Source organism: Pseudorca crassidens, chromosome 8 (genome assembly GCF_039906515.1).
Source record: "Pseudorca crassidens isolate mPseCra1 chromosome 8, mPseCra1.hap1, whole genome shotgun sequence".
Classification (NCBI taxonomy): Eukaryota; Metazoa; Chordata; class Mammalia; order Artiodactyla; family Delphinidae; genus Pseudorca; species Pseudorca crassidens.
In genome coordinates, this window is record NC_090303.1 from 61164997 (window position 1) to 61190213 (window position 25217).

General features: G+C 43.5%; 1 protein-coding gene across 2 annotated transcripts in view; it reads left to right on the top strand.

The window, feature by feature from the left end:
• MTURN (maturin, neural progenitor differentiation regulator homolog) overlaps positions 1-24757 on the top strand; it is a 29543-nt gene extending 4786 nt beyond the window's left edge. The window contains exons 2-4 of one of the 2 annotated variants that reach the window (XR_010945562.1): positions 5318-5440; positions 19351-19512; positions 20905-24757. Coding sequence is in view for 1 of the 2 variants with exons in the window: in XM_067746625.1 (XP_067602726.1) it covers positions 5318-5440; positions 19351-19461 (234 nt within the window). In the remaining variant the exon portion in view is untranslated. Of the gene's footprint in view, positions 1-5317; positions 5441-19350 lie in introns of both variants that reach the window. The other variant, XM_067746625.1, reaches the window with a different exon arrangement.
• Positions 24758-25217: the final 460 nt, after the last annotated feature.

Here is a 25217-nt window from a genome sequence, read left to right on the forward strand (position 1 = left end):
GCTTGAGGAATGGAGTGTTGGCAGCCACTAACACGCCAGCCAGACAGAGGGACACGTGCTCCTGGGCATGGCAGCACCAGCTGTTTCCCTTTTCGCCTAGGCCAGGAGAAAGGAGCTCTCAAAGTGCACTGCCCGGCCCCTCCCTGGTGCCTGGGCACTGCCGACAAGGAGAGGGGTGCTCCCTTACTGTCCACGACATGTTTGGGTCCACAGTTTTGTAGAGTTTAATCCCTCCTCAATGCAAAAACAAAGGTAGCAGTTGTCATAGTATTGAAGAAAAATGTTTTATTTATAGAGGGACTGTGTGATTTAATTTTATATGTGTGCCTGTGCCTATGTCTTTCTCTCTCCATTTTCGTCCTAGGCATGTCTCTATTCTTAACTATGTGACTAAATAACAACCTTTTCATTTTGGAGAAAGAAAATACAACTTGTTTGAATGAGATTGCATCATGTTTACATGGTGGTATAGTGGAAAGAAGGCACTTTCTTGTTAAATTCAAACTCTATTCTCAGTTTCCTCTTCTGTCAAATGGGGATAATCATACCTATATCACATTATTATTTGCAGATTAAATGAGCAATAGTGGTATACTGTAATGCCTTCCACAGTGGCCATGCATTATTCATACAGAGAGATTATTTCAGGGAAAAAGATATGCCCTTCATCATTTATGGGTGATAATCCTGAGGAGAGTAAAATTCTGCTAATATAAGTTCAAATAGGAGGGAATAAGCACTCATTGGGCCCCTGCCAAATGAGAGGCAGGGTTATCTACAGATTATCTCATGGAATGTTTATATCCACCCTGTGGGTATTATTATTTTCTGCGACTTACAAAGGAAGGAGCTGAGGCTCAGGTTGAAGGCATGACACCTCACTTGACATCCTGGCTTTGCCTGTTGCTTCCTGTGTGACCACAGACAAGTTGCTTAACCTTTCTGAGCCTCAGTTTCCTCCTTGGTAAAACAGAGCAGTGTTTGACACCAAGAGCAGGTGGTAGGTGTGGCCAGCCATGCTCTTCCCTGGGCAGAAATACGTTGGCTGGCATGAGATGGCTTGTAGCTCTTACCCTCTTATACCATCTCTTCTGTGGAGAGCAGTCAGTTTTGTGTTAAGCTGCACCAACTTAAAATGCACTCCCCAGTACTGCCGACAGCAGAAAACGCATGCAGTGAGAGTGAGGCCCTTGGACACAGATAACTGAGTCCTGGGAGGACGACGGGCGTGTTCTTAGCTCCCCTGCCACCCCCAGCTCTGCCTAGGCACCAGGAAGTCAAGCGCCGTCCCCACAAGTGGCAGAACAGTAGGAGCACACAGGCTGATCAGTAAGATGTTTGTGGGATTGAACTACCTCGATGATCTACTTCCATTTTTGGGTAAGCTGGATGTTCTCATCTATACTACAGAAAACAGAAAGGCGCTCATTTTCCTGTTTGCAGATGACATTGTTATAATGTCTTAAGCTGGGCGAGCTTTGATAATAAACTCTGACCCAACTTAATAACAGAAAGAACGGCCGCAGATGGTGTGTGCTGAAATCAGAGTTCTCACTGGGGATTTTCAGCTCTAAATGAGCAGGAATCTATAGGCTGCTCAAGGTAGGTACAAGGGGGGCCACTTCACTGCAACCCATGCCATCCTGAAGATTCGAGGTGGTTTTAGTCAGTAATGACATTTAGGTTTTTTTTGATGTAACGCCCACCCTCAAATATGTAGTTAGTCAAAGTTCCATTCTGGTTCTTGTTCTCAGATTGCGGTCCCAGAACCAGCAGCAGAAGCATTACCTGGGAACTTGTTGGAAATGCAAATTCTCAGCCCCATCCCCCATCAGAAACTCTGGGGTGAGACCCAACAATTGTGTTTTAATAAGCCTGCAGGTGAATGTGATGCAAGCTAAAGCTTAAGAACCACTGCTGGGGCTTCCCTGGTGGCGCAGTGGTTGAGAGTCCGCCTGCCGATGCAGGGGATACGGGTTCGTGCCCCGGTCTGGGAAGATCCCACATGCCGCGGAGCGGCTGGGCCCGTGAGCCATGGCCGCTGAGCCTGCGCGTCCGGAGCCTGTGCTCCGCAACGGGAGAGGCCACAGCAGTGAGAGGCCCGCGTACCGCAAAAAAAAAAAAAAAAAAAAAAGAACCACTGCTTTCCCCTCCTTTGCGAAGCCTTTTCTTGGCATTTCCCCTATTATAATAGTCCAGGCCTGCAATCTGCCTTGGCTCCAACTACCCTATTGGAAATTCAGTACATTCTGTCCTCAGATTTATATTTGCCAGGGAATTACATTGTTCAAAGCCATAGGTTCTCTGACCCCCTGCTATAGTTTTTTCGTGGCCAAAGTGGATGTTTGGTTACATATGCTTGATATTTTCCAAGTTGAAGGCCTTGTAGCCACGCCCTGTGGTACAGGACTGTGGGTCTTCAAGTGCCCATTTGTCTTTGTACAAGACTAGATCCCAGATCCTGCTTTCAGTAGCTTCAGCCCAGCCGCTGCATGCTCTCTCTGCCTTCCCTTGGTTTTGGAATGGGCCTCTCTATTTTCCTGAGAGGTAACCCTCCTGTCCCTAGTCCCTTTCCTGTTAGTTCTGAAGAGCTGGGCTGTTTTATATGTGGGCACTGCCTCGGGGCACTGATGGCATGTCTTTCTTTGCATAGCATAGGCCTCTGGAAAGCAGTGGAGGCAAATCTGTGTCCCATCCTTGGCAAGTGCCAGGCTTGTCTACCGGCACTGTTGGTCCTAATCTCACTTGGTTTTACATTCTTCTTCTTCCGTTGTTTCCCCTTTGTCTTTATGTTCTCAACTGCAGACTTAATTTTTAGTTCATCTTATCTTGTATGCTGACTGTCTTGATTAATTTTAGAAGGGGACAGTTTCAATGAATAAAACTGAATACCTTTTATCATGAGATACAATGGACATGAAACAATTAACGTTTAGCAAGTGATGTCTTTTAAGCGGCCGTGGACACCTGGGCCTGTCTTATTCCAAATCCCCTGCTCCCTCACGTTATCATTTGGGCAGGGCTTCAGTTAAAACTCTTTTTTAAACCGCAAAACCAACACTACTGGGAATTCAGGATGAGTTAGACAGCCACGGGAAGGAGATTTAGGCACACTGGACATAAGGCCCTTTGGCAGGTGTTAAGTCTTTCTTCTCCAAAATATTCATAAATCAACAACTCCGTCAGTGGAGTAATGAAAATTGTGGCATGAATAATCTCCTCATGAGGCTATAGATGCCCTAGAAACACTCAAACTGAATAAACTGATTACCAAGCAGTGCTGGATACTCTGTGATTCCGTTATTGTTTGAGTGATATACTTTCCTTAGTTTACTTTGTAATTTGAAGTACTTTTTTAAAAACATGTAGTTTAAAAATAGCCATGCAAGGTTTTCATAGATACACCTGCTTCTGAATGAACTATATCCAAAGTTGCCTTGGATAGCGTTCTCAGTGAAGTCACACAGGGTGTCTGATTTAGCCTTGTGGCAGGTGGAAGCCCCTCCCCCCAATCCTCCTGCAGATGCAAAAGGGGAAATAGGCGACTTACATCCACCATTTATTGAATATCTACTATTTGCCAGCCAGGCACTGTGCCAGGCACTAAATAAACATTTTACTTTTTCTCTAATCTTCACAACAAGTCTAGGGAAGGCAGGTTTCAAATTTTCCATCATGTGGTGCTAGGTGTTAACCCCATCTCTAACTTGGATAAGAATTGGAAATATGCTTGAACTTTTTAAAATTTGAGTTTGAAAATGGGTGCTGAGCTGAACTTGTATAAAGTGGGACTTTATTATTGGTCTTGCAGAATCCACACTAATCAAGAATCAAGTGCAGTAATGGATATAAAAGTGCTTTGTACTATTACGTTTTTGTACAATGCAAGAGACTTATATAAATGGCATTTCAGAGGCTCAACAACTTTAAGGGCCTCTAATTAATAGGGAATCGTGTTTGAGCTATTCTCTAAGGTTGGAGAATCTAGAAGTTATCTTTTTTAGGTCAAGGCGATAGCTACTCTAGAAGTCTGCTGGAATTAGAGCAGCACGTGTCGGAAATGGACCTTCACATCTATGAAACACAGATAATTGGGTGGTAAAGATGGCATATTAGCACCTTGTTATTCTCTCTTGGATCTGAGAAGTGTTTTAAGTTCTTTCTAGTTCCTGGAGATCCTGCAGTGAGAAAGAAGGAAGTGAAATATGTTTATTGAGTGTCGGGCATATGACTTTCTGGGGTGATGCTCTCATCATTTGTATTAATAGGAGGGGGCAAGTGCTTGACATGGACCATTTCTCCAAATTGATCATGTCTCTTGCTGCCTAGTCCCTACTCCTTGCTCTCATCTGCCAAATATCTTCCTCTCCTCTACACTTTTTTCACCAACGTTGAGCTGTCATTGCTCAGGCCCCTCTAAACAGTGATTCTTGGTACCTGACTGATACTCCGATGTCATCCTGGTAGCTCAGTGCCCCCTCCATTGCTCAGATATGCAGGGGCCTTCTGCATCTCCATCTCTCAAGCCTGTTTCTTGGACTTATTCCAGATCCTTGAACATTTATGGGAGAAACTAGCCTAGTCTTAAAGATGTGCTAAAATGGATATCCTCATTTGGGGAAAAAATACCCCACTTGTCTAGCCCTAAGAAAAAAATAAAACCTAAATCAGTCTTCTCTTGGCGCGTGTTAACATTGCAAAGTGTTGCTTGGGTACGATGATGCCCTCTTAAAGCATTTTAAGGGAAGGTGAGCTTTCAGAAAGCCTTTGTTTCCTGGTGACTTAGTGATGACTTTTCTGTGTGTTCTCCTGAATTCATTTCATCTTGAGGTAAATTTATCATCACAGGCTAATCTGGGTAAAGAATATGTCCAAGTAAGCAGTTACAAACTATGCCTAATTAATCCGTCAGCCAGTGCTGAAGGCAAAGGTAAGGATTACACAGGCTCTCGGTTTCTCCTTCCTTCTGTTTTAAAACCACCCATAGCTGGCACCAGAAGGGGGGCGGTGGAAATCATGGGTGGGGGAATGTTGATCCCAATGCCGCTTTTACTACGTATGAGCAGATCTGATGGAAAATTGAGCAGGTGAGATTATGGCCCAGAAGCGTGGGGGTTTTCTGCAGGGTATGCATTTTCTGATCTCCTTCAGTGCAAACAAATCAAGGATGACTATATGGAGTTTACTCTGGAATGGAGGCCTTCTTCAAATTCACGTAATTAAAGAAAAAAAAATCTTCTTGGCTTTGTTTATTTCAAACTGAGTATAATAACTGTGTGTCTTTGTTTTCTCCTTTCCCTTGCCGGCGGGCATGTAGCACGTGTGGAGTGAGAGCGAGGACTGCCTGCCTTTTTTGCAGCTAGCACAGGATTATATCTCCTCCTGCGGCAAGAAGACGCTCCATGAAGTCTTGGAAAAAGTCTTCAAGTCTTTCAGACCTGTAGGTGCCTGCTTGGTTTCTAAAGCCATCTTGTTGTCTCCAGTGATTGTGCTTTGAATGACATGGATTGTGGGGAAAGTGGGCAAAACCTGGGGTGACTAATTGTTTTTCTCTTGTCTGCCCTGTGGCTTAAAGATAGCAGCTAGTGGAGGGAGGCTGAGGGCGGAGAGGGAGGGGGAAACGGGATGCGACACAGCTGTTTGTTGCAGGGATGATGGTTATTTCTAGCATCACTTGAGTTAAGAATCTCTGATTGGGTGGGAAGCAAACAGAGCCTTTATGAGACAACTGAGTATTCTGGTTCTCATCCAGTAGACTTAAAACCAAAATGCTTGGAAGTGCTATGGAGGTTCTCTTATGATAGGAAATTGCCAGAAGGCTATATAAAGGATGTACCTCCATGTCGATGGATATAGAGAAGGAGGAAATTGGATAGTTGTTCTGTTCTTTTCTCTTTTTATGAAGTCTCTTATAGAGGTTGCTTTCCCCCAACCCCCTTAGGATTTAGGAATCTGTATGTCTATGGTTAGCTGACAGTTTGTTTCATTATAGCTGAAAAACATGTAAAATGAATACTCACCCCTAATTTGAAGACTACTTCTCTCTTTATTTTTATTGGAAGAGAAAGTCAGATTACGTGACACTTGCCCTAAGTTCAATTCCCTGCCCACCATAAATACTCCACATGCTCAGTGTTATTTGCTCTAGGATTTCTTTATTTTTGTTTTCTTTTTTCAAATCTTTTAAAATAGTATCTACTTCTTTCCTGGAATTTTCAAACTTGTCTTTTGTTTCTCTGAACATGGTAGGCTTGGCTGCATAAGAGACTGTCAGATATTCCAGTATTTCAAGGTTTGGGAGTTACCACTGGTTCCCCGTCCTGGTATCTTGTTTCTTTGCATGTTGGATTATCTCTGCATGCTTGAATATTTGTATTTGAAAATTTATATATAGGGGTATATTGAGGCCTAAGATGATGGTACTCTCCTCCAGAGAGGATTTTTATTTGCTTCTGCCAGGGCTGGAGGGGCCCTGTCAGTCAGAGACCACCCTCAATCAGTTTGAGACTTGTGGTTCTTAGAACTCTCCAGGTGATGGACAGTCAGGCTGCAGGCCTGGTTTATTCTGGTTCATCCTTGTTCTGAGAGCAGCCTCCGTCTGTTCAGGCTGATATTACAAAATACCATAGACTAGGCGGCTTATAAACAAAAATTTATCTCTCATTGTTCTAGAGGCTGGAAGTCTGAGATTAGAGTGCCAGCAGATCTGGTATCTAGTGAGGGCCCACTTCCTAGACAGATGGCCATCTTTTCACTTGAACTTCACATGGTGGAAGGAGACAGAGAGAGCCCCAGGGCCTCTTTTGTAAGGGCACTAGGCCATTTATGAGGGCTCTACCTTCATGACCTAATCACCTCTCATAGGGCCCACCTTCTAATACCATCACCTCGAAGGTCAGGATTTCAACATATGAATTTGGAGGGGGGAACACAAATACTCAGACCATAGCATAGGGGTCCTAGCCTAAAGTGACAATGGTTTATAACAGTTTGCTCCTTTGAAAGGCCCTGGGTTTGACTTTGGTCTCCCTAGCTCTTAGAGTAGGCCAAGGATGCAGTAGAAGTTTCTTCCAGGTCAGCAGATGTCCTTAGGACAAAAGCAGCTTTTTATGATAGGTTTACCTCTCTGGGTGCTAATTCTCAACATATTTAAGAAGGCATTTTTCATACTGAATCCAGATTTTTTAGTTCTCTTTGCAGGAGTTTGTCCTGATCACTATCACTTAATCCATCATTATAAAAAGTGGAATTTCAAGTGGCTTTTGTCAGTTTATCTGATCTGTATCATTTGTCCAACCATTTCTTTTTGTTGTTTGTTAATTTTCTAAGCCTGTTTGGCTTATTCAAAATAGATATTTGACTTAAAGATACTGGTCTATCCCACTTCCATTCATTCAAGATGTATTTACTGAGTACCCAGTAGGCACTTGGCACTCTTTACTGCTCTGTTCCTAGCAGTTGAACCAGACAGATGAAAATCTTAGACCTCACAGAGCTTGTATTCTAGTGGCAGAGAGAGAAGATAAATAAGTACAACATAAGATAAATGAGTACAACACATAATGTGTTAGTGACAAGTGCTGAGGAGAAAAAAACATGAGTCAGGGAAAGGGGGTGAGAAGTGTCAGAGGCACTGACAGTTTTGACTAGGGGAGCAGGGAAGGCTTCACTGAGAAGGTAATGTGAGTAAAACTTGAAGTGAGATGTGAGCCATGAGGAGAGCTACAGGAAGAGCTTTCCGAGTAGAGAGAACAGCAAATACGACCACAGAGGGAGGGAGAGAAAACTAGTGTTCAGAGAACAAGGAGGGGCTGGTACGGCCTGAGTTGGGGGGGAGGGGAGGAACCTCGAGAGATGAATCCGAGGAACCTCAGGGGCTTGCAGGTCACAGAAGGACTTGGGCTTGTACTCCCGTGTGCTGGGGAGCCGCTGGAGGGGTTTAAGCACAAGAGGGATCTGCTGAGTAGAGAACAGGCTGTGAGGCAGGGGTGGGAGCAGGGAGCGCAGTGAGGAGGCTGTTGCTTTCATCCAGGCGAGGCCATAGGTCTTGGACCAGGATGGTCACAGTGAAGGTGGAAGAAATGGGCCGGATTCTGGAGATGCCTTGAAAGTAGACCCAACCGGACTTGCTGATGGGTTGGAAGTGTGGTGTGGGAAAAAGAAGACATGGCTGACTCCAGAGGTCCTCATCTACTCAGTGAAGGGAATGGTGTTCCTTGACTGGGATGGATGAGGCCGCAGGAGGAAAGTTCAGGGGTGAGACTATCAAGAGCTCGGTTATAGACGTGTCAGTGTTTGAAATACCTGTTAGACATCCAACTAGAGATATCAAGGCAAGCAAAATTTTTTAAAAAAAATTGGTTCCCTCAAATTTTAACCCCCCCCCAAACTATCTAATTAGCAAATGATACTCACTGTGCAGCTGGCTTCCTCAGGGGGGTTCCACCCATTAGCCTGCCACCTGATTCTCTGTATGTGGCTGTCATCTGTGGGGGCAAGCAACAGACTACCTGCAGAATGGGCTTAACTGCAGAAGGTGAGCTCCCACCAGGACTTCTTTTGCCACCTTGCTTTACCAAGTCTATGGCTGTATTTCAGCAACCAGGCCGCCACGTGTAAATGGAAAAAAGTGCAGTCCAAAAAATCCAGATGCATAGCTAAAAGCGATTGACTTGGTTGAATACTTTCTTTCAGATCAAGCTGCTTTGTGTCACGGAGACACACGGATTTCGTTTAACGCTGTTGGGCTTCCAGAGTTCATTTCTAAAGCAGAGCCTTCCGCCACAGTGGGCAGGGATGATGCTCCCAAGGTGGGGCCTTTACCTGGCACGGCGCCCCCTTTGGTGGGGAAGCTTTTGCGTGCTGGGCACTCTGGCTGGGTCTTTTTGCCCGCGGGAAAGGCCTGAGGCCTTCTCAGGACTAGTGAGGGTGAAATGCACACAAGCTTTGGGTTTCTCTCAGTCAGGATGTGCCCCAGATCGGATGAGAGGGAGTGTTACAGACCCAGGTGAGGGACTGCTGGAGATCGGTGGGGAAGCGTTTACCCTCTCCCTCTCCACTGAAGAGTGTATTTCTTCCCACTGGTATTTACCTGTTTTATATAAAGGAGCTTTGGATTTAGAAATAAGACCCAGGAAAGGGTCTTACTGCTGTTGTAGCTGCAAGTATTTGTTGAAGTAACACATACCCAAATGCTACACGGTTATCACGCTGGTAAGCTTGAGCACCTCATCCCCTGAAAATTTTGGATAATCTGATCAATCTGTGTAGCTCCTTTTTGTTTATAGTTGGGGAAACCACAGAAGGAATATTTTTACCTTCATCTTAGAACAGCCTCATTCATGGCTTGGAATTCTTGCTTTACCTTGGCCAGCCCATTGCCAGCCCCTACGCTGGGTAATCTCTCCAGAAAGATAAGGACCTTTCTGTTGACAGCCTTCTGCTGCCTTTTGGGGCATCAGTCAAGCAGGGTCAATTAACTTTGCTGAAGCCCACGCATGCCTGCCTGCATGGGCCAAAGAATGGAGTCATCTTCTGGCCATCCTCAGCGATCCTGCCTGCAAGGCTCAGCGTGCCACAGTAGCACTCTCTACCTTTGGACATTCCAATTTTGTAGACTGTGTGCTTTTCCTCCCCTTTCTGTTTGCCTTCCCCCCGCCCTTTCTGTTTGCCTTCCCCGCACTGAAACAATCAATATCACAAAGTCCATGCCCTACCAAAGAAATCTGTTATTTGATTTGACAAGGAAAAAATAATTATTCTTTTTCTTATTCACCATGTTACTCCTCCTCTTCTTTCTCTATCTCTTCATCACATGATCAACAAAATGTATGATCATCTGCTATTTGCCAAAGCACCGCTTTGGAGAGTAAGAGGCAGGGCAGGGTGCCCAGCCCTTGCGCTCAAGGAGCTGGCTTTCTGGTAGGAGACAGAGCCACAAAAACGTACAGGGAAACTCCAGGTTACAAAATTGAGCATTTATTTTGGTCTAGATACTCTGCTAGATACAGTGCAAAGGAGTTCCATTCCCTGCTCTGCTCACTCCGGTCTGCTGGTTCTCTGGGGAAGTGTTTCCTGAGAGGATGTCAGTGAGTGTGCACCGACCGCAGGGTGTTGGTTGTGGTCCCTTTACCTAGTTATGCAGAATCGGGTTACTACAGTGATGAGGAACCCAAGCTCTGGGGGCAGGCTGCCTGGATTCAAATCCCAGTTCTGTCACTTGCTGGCTGTGTGACCTCAGGCAAGTTTCTTGACCTTGCTGTTTCTCAGTTTTTTCATTTGTAAAAGTAGGAAACAAATGATGATAGTTACCTTAGGATTGCTATGAAGATTAAATGACACGATTCTTGTTGGGGACTTAGTGCAGCGCATGGCACAGAGGATAAGCACTGAGTAAATGCTGGCATTGACACGGACGGGATGGGGACACTCGGCAAAATACTGTTGAGAAGTGAGCTCAGTAATGAAAGCTTTCGTAGGACCCTTAGGTTTTTGATGGAGGAAGAAAACAATTTGCTAAGTGATTTCAACACACGCTTAACAGAAGCATCTGGCTAAGATAAGAGATTCTAAGGGGGCAGTGTTGGGGTATTATTGCCAAAAGTTTATCGACACTGGTTTTGGCAAAATAATAACCATCCGTTCAGTACCTGATCCGTACAACTCAGTGGGTTTGAGGCTAGTGCTACAAGGGGGACAAATGGATGCTCCTGTCCCCCAGAGGGACATATGACCAAAGAGCCTCTGGTGACAGGGTTATGGGTGATATTTATTTTCTCTTCTGGATTTTCTAAATTTTCCATGATGTCACAGAAAACATTTATAATCAGGAACTATGTTGTGTTTTTTTTAAAAAAACTGCCTTATCTACTATGTGTCAGAAGGACTGGGAATATCAGATGTGAGTGGGCTCATCGAGGAACAAAGTGCTGGCAGTGGCTTCGCCAGGAGGGGGGCTTGAAAGGGTGAGATCTGGACAATGTTGGAGCAGGAGGAGGGCCGGCCAAGAAGAAAGACCAGAAGGGCCCATCTTGGCCCCATAGCCCAGAGAACCTTAGAGATGTCCCTGGGTGGGGCAAGGTGGCTTAGCCCTGGCCTGGCCGGCTCCCAGCCCGTGTTGTTCAGCCTTAGTGCCCCCATCTTTAAAATGGGGGTCATACATGTTTCTCTGCCTCGTGGATGCATGGGGAGCTTCAAAATCAGAACACAGAGGGCTATCAAAGCCCAGCCACCCCACTGAGGTTTGTTTCAATTTCCAGCTCCTAACTGCTGTTAGGAAATGCTTATTGGGTGGATATGTGGCTCCGTGCATGCAGTGGGACAGCTTCCTTCCTGGACTGACCTATATTCTGCTCCACTCCAGGGGCCGCCTAGCTTCTACCTAGTTTTTTTTTTTCCTTCCTGCTGGAATGTCATATCCAAATGGTACATGTGTGCAAATGACAGTGCTGTCATTGCCATCTGTGAGCAGGAGGGTTTATCCATGTCCTGGCACCAGTAATGGCTTCGGAGACACCTGTCACTAGGCTTGATCAATGCGAATTGGAGAATCGTTGGAGTCCTACTTTTTTTTTGTTTAAGTGGCCCTGGATTGACAGTTGCCAGCCATCACATGATTGAGTTAGATAATGAAATAGTGGTTATGGGTCTAAATAATGCTGGCCATGCCAGTCATTTTTTTCCTCCATGTTTTTATATCTTTTATTTAGTGATGATTAACAGTCCTTCCTCCCCTCCACCCCCTCACTAGAAAACAGTTCACAAAAGAAGAGAGAACTTACCATTTCCAAGTTAGCTGCAAAACCAAAACTAATCTTTGCCTTTCAGTTCTTGCAAAGCTTTACTCTATTCTCTTGGAGTATTCTCCTCTTACTAGCACTGTGGACATTAGGGTCATGAGGCACCTGTTGCTGTGATGATTTTCTGTGCTGTTTTGGTTGATGTTTTTTTTTTTTTTAATTGGGGTACAGTTGTTTTACAATGTTGTGTTATTTTCCACTGTACAGCGAAGTGAAGTAGAGTTCCCTGTGCTATACAGCAGGTTCTCATTGTTGCTTTGATGGCCCTACCTGGAGTGAGAGCCTGTGCTTCCCTAGGTTTTCTCACTCTGATTGACCCTGGTCCCCTGCCTAGGGTTGCTGTATGACTCCACGTTTTTTTCTCTTGAGAAACAGAGATCCTTCCACCAGAAAAATTCCCTTAATTAAGTCTTACTGGCATGAGCAAGATTGGTTGTTGTTTTTTTTTGCCACTAGTGGCTGGAGAGCCAGGGATTATACCCCACAGGAAAACCCTTTGTGACCCAGAAAAAGTTCAATTCTTGCTTCTACTCTTCTAGTCTGGTCAAGAGTCTGGAAGAAGAGAGAGAATCCACTTGTGGGAAGCTGCCCCAGTTGGTCAGAAAGTCTGGTAGGAAAGATTATGCACAAGTGTGGGTTTTAATAAAAACACATTGAATTAACACAACATTGTAAATAAACTATACTTCAGTAAAAAACTATTAATAAGAAAACAAAAAAAAACAACCTACTACATCCAAAAAAAAAAACCAAAACAAAACCACACACACACACACACATTGAATGTTGACAATTTAAGTTTATCATGGCATTTGTTTTTTGCTCATATGGTGAACATTCAAACCCTTGTCTTTTGTAGAACGTGCGATAGCCCCTAAAATAAGAGGGTACCTATTACTCTTGCCCATTTGGGTGTTTCATCAGTCTTGCCACCTACCCCCCCACCTTTTTTTTTCCTTTATTATCAAAAAGACAGACTGACCAGGATCCCATCAGAGGTTTCTTGGTAACACCAGCATCATGGATCATTAAGATAAATCGTGACAAATTCCCCAGATGCTTTAGGGTCTCAATACTCAGAGTGTGGTTTCTGGACCAGCAGTATCCCCATCACCAGGGAGCTTGTTAGGAAAGCAGAATCTCAGATCCCACCTGAGACCCACTGACTCAGAATCTACATTTTAGGTAGATCCTGGGTGAGTCACATACACAGCAAAGTGTGGGAAATGCTGCTTCAAAGAATCATCTGGAAGGAGCTTACAGGAACCTCTAAAGCCACAGGGCACTTAATGGAAGTCCTGAAGGCCTAGCTGGTTGCCTGTGCTCTCCAGGGCCTAGATACTATCTCCTCTTCTTTTATAAAGACACTCTAGGGCTTCCCTGGTGGCGCAGTGGTTGAGAATCTGCCTGCCAATGCAGGGGACACAGGTTCGAGATCTGGTCTGGGGAGATCCCACATGCTGCGGAGCAACTAGGTCCGTGAGCCACAGCTACTGAGCCTGTGCATCTGGAGCCTGTGCTCCGCAACAAGAGTGGCCACAATAGTGAGAGGCCCGCGCACCGCGATGAAGAGTGGCCCCCGCTCGCCGCAACTAGAGAAAGCCCTCGCACAGAAACGAAGACCCAACACAGCCATAAATAAATTAATTAATTAATTTTTAAAAAAGATTATTAAAAAAAAAAAAGACACTCTAGCCCAAGTGTTTGAGTGAGAGACAGCAGATGCTAAGTGCCAACTGAATAGAGCCTCAACTAGTTTATAACACTTTCAAAAAGACCTGGAGTTAGTCCTACAGAAAACTGATACTCTCTTGGGTCTGAAGAGCTTTAATTCTCAAGGGTTGGCATCTCTACCCACCAGGTACAACCCTGTTAGGATGGGTGGGCTCCAGTAGTTCTTATGTGATCAGAGACTGTTCTGAAGAAGCAAGACCCTGGGAGTGCCAACACTTGTCCAGAGTGATCATAAAGATTTTTTCCCGTCAACTGAAAAAAAAATTTACTGAAGTAGGAATGAATGACTCTATCAGGAGCAATTTAAATATACTTGACAGGGTTTCTTGGCCTGTCTCCTTTCCCTTATAAGAGTGTGTGAGTGCAGTAAAAGCAAGGACTCAGGATTCTTCCCAGTCTGTTTATAGTCCTGTTTCTGATGTGAATTCTTGACTGTTAAAAATTTGGATCCAGAAATTAAATTTTTTTTCCAGTCTGGCTATTCAATCTATTCTTTTTTTTCCCCTCCAGTTTTATTGCGATATAATTGACATACAGCACTGTATAAGTTTATGGCATACAGCATAATGATTTGACTAACATACATCATGAAATGATGATCACAGTAAGTTTAGTGAATATCCATGGTCTTATATAGATAAACAATTAGAGAAATAGGAAAAAAACACCTTTTTTTCCTTGTGATGAGAACTCTTGGGATTTACTCTCTTAACAACTTTTTTGGTTTTTTTGGCTGCATTGGGTCTTTGTTGCTACACGCAGGCTTTCTCTAGTTGTGGTGAGCAGGGGCTACTCTTCGTTGCAGTAAGCGGGCTTCTTATCATGATGGCTTCTCTTGTTGCAGAGCACGGGCTCTAGGCACCTGGGCTTCAGTAGTTGTGGCACGTGGGCTCAGTAGTTGTGGCTCACGGGCTCAGTAGTTGTGGCGCACAGGCTTAGTTGCTCCGTGGCATGTGGGATCTTCCTGGACCAGGGCTCGAACCTATGGCCCTTGCATTGGCAGGCAGATTCTTAAGCACTGCGCCACCAGGGAAGCCCCTCTTAACAACTTGCTTATACAGCATACAGCAATGTTAATTATATTTATCATGATGTAAATTATATCCCTAGTACTTATTTAAGTTATAACTGGAAGTTAGTACTTTTTTGACTGCCTTCAGCCAATTTTCCCTCCCCTCACCTCTGCCTCTGGTAACCCAGAAGTTAGACTTACCTACCATAAATGAGAATGGAGACAGAGGTGGGAATGCTAGATTATTACATATCTGTATGATGTCCTTTGGCATCCCAGGCAAATTCTAGCTCTTGTGCTTTTTCTCTTTTCCTCATCATGCTTCCAAATTGTACATACTCATAAATGTTGATATTAACATTGCATATTGAATTTTTTTAAGTGTATTACCGAGTAGAAAACATTGAAGGCTCCAGCTATAGGAGCAGCATGGACAGCTGGAAGGATATCTCCCAGGTAGCCTGGCGGTTAGGTGTGTAATGTCTACAACCTGCTGGCCTGTGTTTGAATCCTGCTCTGATTCCTACTGGGCAACTCTGAGCAAATTTACTCAACATCTTCAGATCTTCTTTGTGAAAGGGAGATAATAGTGCCTACCCCATAGGGTTATTATGAGGCCCAAAGGAATTAATATACAGAAAAGCTGCTTATACAGTGCCTAGCAGATAGTAACTTAACCAATATAAACTATTATCATTGAATCCGTAGTGTGACAAAATTGGTTGGTTCAATGGAATGTAAGCCTGAGAATCTAATGCAGAGGCTGATAGAATTGAGTTTCTTAGTTCTCTTCCTACTTCCTACAGTACTAATTAACAATGAGGCAGTCCAGAAGCAAGCCCAGCAGAAGAGAGAGGAAGAAGCAGGGTCTGGAGACAGTCTACTGATGCAGCAGTAACTCCCCTTGAATAATTGAACTGGCTGTGCTTTAAAATGAGAAGCAAGGTAATATAATGTAATTAGATAATTCACATAAGACTACAGTTTGCAGACCATGGCCACATTCACTTTCTCACTGAATCTCCATAGTTTCTCTGGAGTAGAGCAGATGTCATGGTTCCCACTTTACAGAGAAGGACACCGAGGCTCAGCAAAGGCAGTGGTCCCCAGCTAGAGCCCTGGCTTCCAGACGCGAGGTCCAGTGCCTTTTCCACACAGCCTCTCAACAAATCTTCAGATTCTCCGCTAAGGTGCCTTAAACGTCCTGACAGCCATTGAGAGCTGCTTCTCTTCTCTCTCCCTCCTTTAAGGACAGGGGGAGAGCAGCTCTCAAATGAGCATCTGAAGATTTCCTGCCAAAGGGAGGGGCTTCCCATGTGGCTAATGCTACAGACCTAGAACTATGTGCTTTGGATTCACATCAAGGTAAGGTACAGAGCTAGGCAGAGGAGAGAGGGGAAGGGTTTCACGCTTGGCTTGCTGGAACCTCTTCTACCAAGCCACCCTAAGCTGAGGAGAGGGTGGGTGTTAAGGGGTACCTACAGTTTGAGTCCATGTGAATTATCTAAACGTATTATGAAAAAGAATAATCAGTGGCATGTCACTTTAGGACAAGATGGCAAATATGTGGATGCATACCTCAACTGCGCCCCCTGTACTCATGACAGCCATTGCTTACTGACCAGGATCTTTCCCACTGAGCTTCAGAATCCTCCTGAACCCAAGGCTCCAGGCATCCAGTCAGATTTGTTAACTGAGAAGGAACCCATTGACCATTCCTCTTTTAAGGAGCATCCCTTCAGTACAATGAGGAGTTATATTTATTATTGAAATAATGCATCTTCATTTGGCATTTAGGTGATTCTGGAGTTCTTGGTAGTGGCAAAAATATTTATATTTTATAAACTGTTTAAATGTTACCACTCTTTTGATACTTTCACCTTGCTGTGTCATCTAGCAGCTCTTGAAATAAACTTGAACACCATTAGTCATCTGTGTTCATTGTAACCAGCCATTTTTTTCCCTCTTTAGAGGCAAACTTTGCCTTTTATTCCACCCAGTAAAATATGGAAGGGAGACAGTAGTAGGGGAAAGGGGCTTTTCCCCTCTCCCCAGCACACACAAGATTGGTGCAGACTATGTGATTGGTGCAGACTGTGCGAACAAGCTGAGATGCGCCCCTCCCACCCCTCCCCGCAGTCAGCAGTGTCTCTGAGACAGCTGTAGCCCTGAGCTCTAAGGGGAAGGCACGTGCCTGCAGTTGGCCGTAGTGCTGGCAGGCCACGTGCATCATATGACCCATAATGCCTGGCAGATGATTTTGTCCTGAGCGTGTTCAGAGGGCTCTCTGAGACCTGCAAGAGTTGTGGTCTGCAGGACCATGGTCCTGGTCCATCTCACTTTGTCCTAATGCAGTTAGTGTTTGGATCATAGGGCCATTCAGTGAAGTTGCCTGAAAATGGTCAACCAAGGGGCTACCATGTGAGAAAGGTTCATCAAAGAGCTGTGGGTCGGCATCCCCGTGATGGCAGACAAGGCCAAGCAAGATGCCTGCAGCCATGGCTTCCTGCCAGCACCAGAGCATTCGTCCATATTGATCAGGCCCAGCAAAGGGCACTCACGGTTTCTAACCCAGGACCAGCCAGTGTTTTAAGAAAACGTTTACTGTGTGTTTATTGTGAATTTCCCTGATGATAATTATAGAGCATTTGGAAAATACAAAAAGATGAACAGGAAAAAATTTACCGATAATCACATTGCCTAAAAAAGTACTCTTAAAATTTGGATATATTTATTTCATTGAAGTCTTTTTTTCTATGCATTTGTGTATACTTAAAAAAAAATTTGTATCATAATGAAAATGCAATTTTCATCATGTTCTTTTTACACACATGAGCACATTTTTTATATCATTCAACTCAAAAATAGTATTTTAAGTGGATATATAAGATTCCATTTTACAGATGCACCATAACTTATTTAACCGTTTTGTTGAACATTTCAGTAGTCTCTGTACCTTTATATGTGTGTTACGAATAATAGCAGCGTGCATTTTTAGAGAAGAAGACATAGAGGAGAATAGATTTTTAACATCTTGATGGGCTAGTCAGCACTGTTCATTGTACTGCTGCTGACAGCCCAGTGTGTGTGTGTGCATAGATATTGTATCTTTGTGTATGCATGGATGATACTTAAAAGTAGAGAATCTCCAGGCTCTCCAGTAAAACCTAGTCCTTTGGGCACCAATCCATTGTACGATTGACACTTCCATCTAATAAGCTTATGAAAATAATTATAGAGGTAGCTGACTCCCATGAGAAATCCATAGCTACTGTGCTAATTCCTGTTAAGTGCTGTTGAAATTTTTTTATTGAAGTATAGTTGATTTACAATATTATATTAATTTCAAGTGTATAACATAGTGATTCAGTATTTTTATAGATTATACTCCATTTAAAGTTATTACAAAACAATGGCTATATTACCCTGTGCTATACAATATATTCTCGTTGCTTATTTATTTTACACATAGTAGTTTGTATCTTTGAGTCCCCTACCCCTATTTTGCCCCTCCCTCCTTCCCTCTCCCCACTGGTCACCACGAGTTTGTTCTATATATCTGTGAGTCTTTTTCTGTTTTGTTATATGCATTCATTTGTTTTATTTTTTAGATTCCACATATAAGTAATAACAGAGTATTTGTCTTTGTCTGATTTATTTCACTAAGCATAATACTCTCTAGGTCCAGCCATGTTGTTGCAAATGGCAGAATTTCATTCTTTTTTATGGCTGAATAATAATCCTCTGTGTGTGTCTGTGTGTGTGTGTGTGTGTGTGTGTGTGTGTGTGTGTGGTGTGGTGTGTGTAACTCACATCTTCTTTATCTAGTCATCTGTTGATGGAAACTTAGTTTACTTCCATATCTTGGCTATTGTAAATAATGCTGCTATGAACATTGGGGGTACATGTATCTTTTTGAATTAGTGTTCTTATTTTCTTCAGATATATACCCAGGAGCAGAATTGCTGGGTCATATGGAAGTTCTGTTTTGAATTTTTTGAGGAACCTCCACACTGTTTTCCATAGTGGCTACACCAGTTTACATTCCCACCAACAGTGTAGGAGGGCTCCCTTTTCTCCACACCCTCTCCAACATTTACTATTCGTAGACTTTTTGGTAATAGCTATTCTGAAGTTTGAGGTGATATCTCGTTGTGGTTTTGATTTGCATTTCTCTCATATTAGTGATGTTGAGCATCTTTTCATGTGCCTGTTGGCCATCTGTATTTCTTCTTTGGAAAGATGTCTATTCAGGTCTTCTGCCTGTTTTTTGATTGGGCTGTTTTTTTGATATTGAGTTGTATGAGTTGTTTATATATTTTGGATATTAACCCCTTATCAGTCATATCATTTGAAAATATTTCTCCTGTTCAGTAGGTTGTCTTTTCATTTTGTCAGTGATTTCCTTTTCTGTGAAAAAGCTTTTCAGTTCCATTAGGTCCCATTTGTTTATTTTTGCTTTTCTTTCTTTTGCCTTAGGAGACATATCCAAAAAAATATTGCTACGATTTACGTCAAAGAGTGTCCTGTCTGTGTTCTCTCCTAGGAGTTTTATGGTTTCTGGTCTTAAATTTAGGTCTTTAATCCATTTTGAGTTTATTTTTGTGTATGGTCTGAGGAAGTGTTCTAATCTCGTTCTTTTACATGGAGCTGTCTAGTTTTCCTAGCACCACTTATTGAATAGATTGTCTTTTCCCCACAGTCTGTTCTTGCCCCCTTTGTTGAATTTGGATCAGATGCCTTTGGTTGTCTTCCTGCCTGTGGGCCATTTGGCACTCACAGCTGCTTCTCTTCTCTCCCCTGTAGTTACTGGGGCTTCCGGATGCAGATGACGACGCATTTGAAGAGTACAGTGCGGACGTGGAAGAGGAGGAGCCAGAGGCGGACCACCCCCAAATGGGGGTCAGTCAGCAGTAGACTTCCAAGGGCTCCCACCTGAGAAGGAGAGTGGGCCCTGTGGTACCCGAGGTGGGGTCACAAGCTCCTGGGTTAGCATTTTGCAATAGCACTTCGAAACAGGACGTCTGACTCCCAGCATCCAAATTAAAATGAAATACCTTTTTAACGACCACACGATATCTGGGATGAGCTTTGCTCAGAAGTGACCTGAATTTTACTCCCGTTTCAGTGGGTCTCTAATGGAGTTGTCTCGGTAGCCTTTGCCATTTTGAATTTAGAGTCCATTTTGCGGCTGACTGTTCTCTCTTGAGTTTATGTTGGAGAACTAACATTTGCTGACTCAAAAGTAGAGAACTCTGAATGTATTAAGGATATGTTTTGAGTCATCACAGGTGACATTATTGAGAGAAAGCATGGCAGAGAAGAAATGCAGTCTGCACTTTTTATGTACCTTTTAAGCATATGTAAATGGAAGGTTTTGCTTATAAAGCATGAGTTTTAATATCTAGTCATTAAACTGCACAAGTGCAAATACAAGGGCAGAAAAGGAGAATTACTTAGTTTTGGTTTAAGAGGATAAGAGAGGCAAAGAAGCCTTTAAGTGTTCTGCCATTACTGAGTTACCTAGATATATAGCAGCTGGTTCATGGTTAGGTAGAAACATTATTTGCATGTTCAGTTATTTTAAAACATGCTGATTCCAAAGCCACTTTTAAAGTCTAATAGTGGAGAATATAAATGGGGTGACATAAATTATTGATTTCTTTAAAATGTTTATAAGCCACCCCACATATGAAATGAAACATTTACCTTCTCTCTTTATAACAAGATGGCAACTTGTTAAATCATGAAAACATCCCAAATCCAAGTGCCACTTAAACTTTGAAGCCATAGATGAATTTAATAGGAAAATAAACCAGGATAAATTTTTTAAAAATATGATGGAATCCTTCTTTACTTTCTTAATCTGACTTTTATTCTTCAAAAAAAAGTCAAGAAAGGATCCCACTGTATAATTTATTTAAAAATTGTAATCAAGTGCTTTGAGGAACCTAACTGCAGTGAAGTTTTAAAGTCGTATGAAAGTGGGAATCTTTTAATCGTGGGTTAGCTTGGTTCAGAAGGGAAGTTTTAATGATCAAATATTCAGACAACTCACAGAAACAACTACTGTCATAACTGGAAACACTGCTGTCACCATTTAGCAACACACACTGAGGGGGGAAATTCTTTGCAATGCTAACATGGAATTATTTAAAACATTCATTTTGCTTAGACCCTTCTGCATCTCTGGTTCTAATAAAAGATGCAGAATGCCTCTTTTACAACACTTAACATAACGTCTGGGGTGGAATTGTTTTTAACATGCACACACATGCCTGTTGGGTTGTCAAAGTTTTAGATTAAAAAAAAAAAGCAGCGGAGGCCACGGAGTTTACGGGAGTCTTGTATATCTTCCAGGCATGTTGGTGTAAACCTGATTATCTCAACATTTTCTGTTTAATTGATTGGTGCCGTGAGGAGTACAGCTGCTCGTGGTAAAATGGTGTCCTACAGTTTTAAGTCATCGGGTAAAATAATTTCGTGGTTTCGATCCGTGCTTCAGTACCCATGTTTTTTTCTTTTCTTGGAAAAACATATTAAAGGTTAACTTCAAGTGAAATGAATTATCTTTGGAGTAGCCTATTAACAAAACAAACCTTGGGGTTTTATCCAGTGGAGCAAGCGGATTCCGTGCTTTGCTCCCTCGCCTGTGTTCTGATTGGCTGTGAACCTGAGCACAGGTGATTGGGAGCTATGCCTCCCGTAGGTAGAGCCCGCGTCTGTAAAGCTCCGTGCTCACACTGTAGTCTGAAAGAATGACTTCTGCCACCGAAATGAAGAAGCTGGACTGGCTTGCTCCATTCAAAGGTAAACTGGAATTTTGTACGTAGAGGCTTAAAATCTAAATTTACATATGTTTGAAAATGGAATGGACATATAAAATGTATTTTATGGAAAAAGTGTTTAGGCTTTGACCAAATGCATTGTGGTATTATTATGTGAATGTTCTCTGTTGATAAAAATTGAGCTGAGATAGACTCAGCCATTCAGTGGGCTGAGGAGAAATCTGGCCTTTGTTCTGCCCCGGGGGTAGGAAAGGACATAGCTGTGTGTTCCTTATTTTCAAGGCAAAACCCCAGAGGGCGTTGCTTGCGAATCGGATTGTTTCCTCTAAAGCTTCATTTTCTCTGATTGTGCACATCCTGGCCAGTGCATGCTGACACACATGCACATGTACACACTCACCTGCGCTGTGGATTCTCTGTTTGGGTCGTGGGTGGCATCAGAACTGGCTCAGTGCAGAGCTTCACCTGGCCGCTCAGGGACGCGGGCAGCCTGTGGTTCTCACTATGGAAGTGGTTCCCTGGCTAGACCGAGTTCCGACTCTCACAAACATGTAAACACACCTACCGAGAGGCAGTGTGGTACCACAGGAGAAGCGTAGACCCAGGAGTTAGGAGAGAGACCCGGGTTTAGTCCTGACTCTGCCAGTGACCATGTACGTGCCCTCGGACAGGTCATTTAACTCGCCTGAAGAAAGGGGAGTTGGCCCTTCCTGCTTGAACCACTGTCCTTCCTTAACTGCCTTACTATGTGTGTGTGTATGAAGAGCAACAGTCAAGGAAACTTCTCGAGAAATGCGAAGCAAATGCATTTTGAATCTTGCTGTCCTTAGGATCCTGGCCACAGGATGACCTTAGAACAGGTTTGTGTTAGTCTGTGCGTGTTGAAACCCCCTCAGGTCTGATGCTGAGGGGCTGATGAGATTCTGTCCTCAGATGAGAGGGTAAAGGGGGGCCCCGGAGATATGGAAAGCATATCAATACTTGTCCCAGTTGGCTGCTGTGCCGTGGAAGGTATGGATTTGCCTTGTGCTCTGACAGACTGGGGCTTTGGAAGTAGAGTAAGTTTAACTTAACTTAGTCGGGGAATTCGCATGAAGAATAGCTGGAAGAGAGTGAGAGATGAGTGCTTTGTTGCCATGTCATCCAGTAGAGAGAAAGAGAAGTAACAGAGAAAGTGACTGAGTGTGTGTGTGTGTGTGTGTGTGTGTGTGTGTGTGTGTGTGTGTGTGTGTGTGTGAGAGTAGGGGAATGGTTGATTGCTTGTTGATCACTGTGGGCTAGCTGCGAAGTCACACCTGTGATAACGTTCCACAACCTTGGTCCCAGGTTTGAGTGAATCACAGAGACATTTTTCTAGTGGTTACCCGGTTACTTTCCCTGCCTGATAATCATACCAAGGAGACTTCGGGGAGTCGGAGAGCAGATTCTGGAGGGAGGTGAGACCCCACAGTATGCCTGCCACCACCACGGACACTGCGGTGTCCACTCAAGTCTCCCAGGCTGCCAGCAACACATAGTGCTTTTTTTCCCCCATGCCTAGAACATGAAAAGTCTCTAATTTAGGAATTCTCCTTGTGTCCTGGTGCCAGAATTGAGGTTTCCAGTGTCCTTAAGTGAAAACCCCTCTCCTCTCGTAGTCACTGTGTTTCCACATAGGAGCAGAAACCTTTCCCTAGCACAAGTACATGTCTAAATATTGCTTCTGTTTCATAAGAGCACAAAGTGTATGGACCTAGGAGAGCTGTGATACTAGAGCATCATTGGAATTTATATTTTAGGAATCTGCCTCATGTTAAAATGTACAAGTTGGGAAGCTGTGGTATGAACAGATCTTATTTCTCCTGGTTTGCGAGACACATAGGAATAGGCAGGACTTAACCTGGGGTAGGAGGAGATGAGTAAGGTAGAATGGAAGAGTTAGGGTCTGATTTTTTAAATAAATATAAAGGCAAGAGGCAGTTATCATATAAAATACAAGAGAACTGTTGTCCTGGCTATCTCACCAGGATCCTGCTTTCCTCAGAGGGGCTGCTTGCATGTTGAGAGGCAAGGCCTCTGTCGGGGGTGGCCTTGTGGCTTTAAAAATGCCCCCCTCAAAAAAAATGCCCCCCAGCCAAGGAGACAGTGGGTGTCTTGCAAATCTGGTGGAGTTCTGTTCCTCACTAAACCAGCTGCCAGAGAAGCCTGTATTTCCAAAGTGCTGGCAGATCTGCAAGGGGCTCCAATCACCTGGCAGGCAGAACGGGAACCAAACTTGACCTCGCTGTCAGCTGCAGAGGAGGCTACAGTTCAGGAATGCCCCAGCCGGCCAGAGGGCAGAGCCCACCTCCTCCACCACGCTTCCGGGTTGTAAAAGAGCACAATTAAAACTCAAGTGGATCACAGACCCCTCTTCCCTCTAGTGAGTGTTAACTCCAAAGAGACGTCATTGCCTGATTGCTTAGTCTTCAGATTACCAGAGAAGCCTCAAGTTTTTTTGAATCAAAAACTAATCCTCTTCCATAAAGACACAAGCAGTTATCTTGGTTTGGTGATACCAGGTATGGCATGAAAGGCTGAAGTCTTTTAGATTTTATACAGAATAATTCTCAGACTTGCCAGAATGCCGGTAGCCACTGGTATCCGTGGCAACGTGGTGTCCATGGTAAGATATCTATAGCTCGTGTTCCTTGGGCAAATTGTTAAATAATGTGTTGTCTTTGGTATTTTTATTTAAATTTGGATTACAAAAATAGAGGACCTATGAGCATTTCATGTTGTAGAAAGTCTACTTAAAGCACGGTATGGCCGAAGAGGCCCAAGTAGTTAAAAGCAGGCACCAGGCCACATACAAATAAACATTTCATTTTCTGAGAACTGTGTATTCAAGTTACTCGGTACCACAGAGAGAGCTGACAGTCTGTTCCCTGTAAAACTGCCTTTGCCTGGTTTTTTTTTTTCTTTTTTGTTTCTTCAGATTCATTTTTTACTTTAAGTACCTTCTGATAGCTAGGCAGATAAGATACAGAGCCATACTCTGTACAAATGTCAGCTTTTTAGAGGAGAAAGTAAGTCATCAGTTCTAGGGAAAACTTGAAACTATCTGTGAACCAGTCTTAATTTGTGTAAGAGAGCAAAGTTTAGTGTCTACATAAGAAGCAAAAGCAAGGAATGGTTTGGGGGTTTTGTTTTTTAGGTGAGAAATGTTTCATGCAGGGTGTCTCTGCTTTCTTTGCCTTTATATTCCTTTCAAAGAACTCTCTTGTAAATTACAAAACTGTGAAATGGGTTGCCAAACACCGTTGCCCTTCATCAGCTGCCTAAGCAGTGTAAAGGCAGAATTGAACCCTGGCCACACCTGCTCCTTCCTCTCTCCCCTGAGGGTGAGGATCTCATCCAACGATGTAATTACCATATGCTTGCTATTAAAGAGCCTTCCGAACTCTGCTGTGATGTGCCTCTTGTTTACTTTCTCCACCACCTTTGGTCCTAAAGGACGCCTGACTTGCTATAAAGGAGGACTGGGAATAGGGACCATCAGCCAGCTTTGTGGTTGCTGTTGTTGGAGCCTGGCTGCGGTGGGGCAGGGGGATGGGGAGGGAGGAGTGATTACAAGAACCACTGATATGATTCAGATGTTAATAATTGATGTATTTGGAGACATTAATCTATCCTGATGCTGTACCTGGTGTTTCGTAATTTTCCACTCTTCCTTCGAACTTTAGATTTTTTTCCCCCGTCCTAGTTAGGAATCCTTCATGGCATCAGTTAGAAACCTGTGGTCCTTCTACGATGACATGACACCATTTCCCATTACTTTCTGCCCAATTGTTATTCAGAAACAATGGCATTTAAAAAATAAGTCTGGAAGTTGGTGGTAAGTCCCATTATTTGATCAAGAGCAAT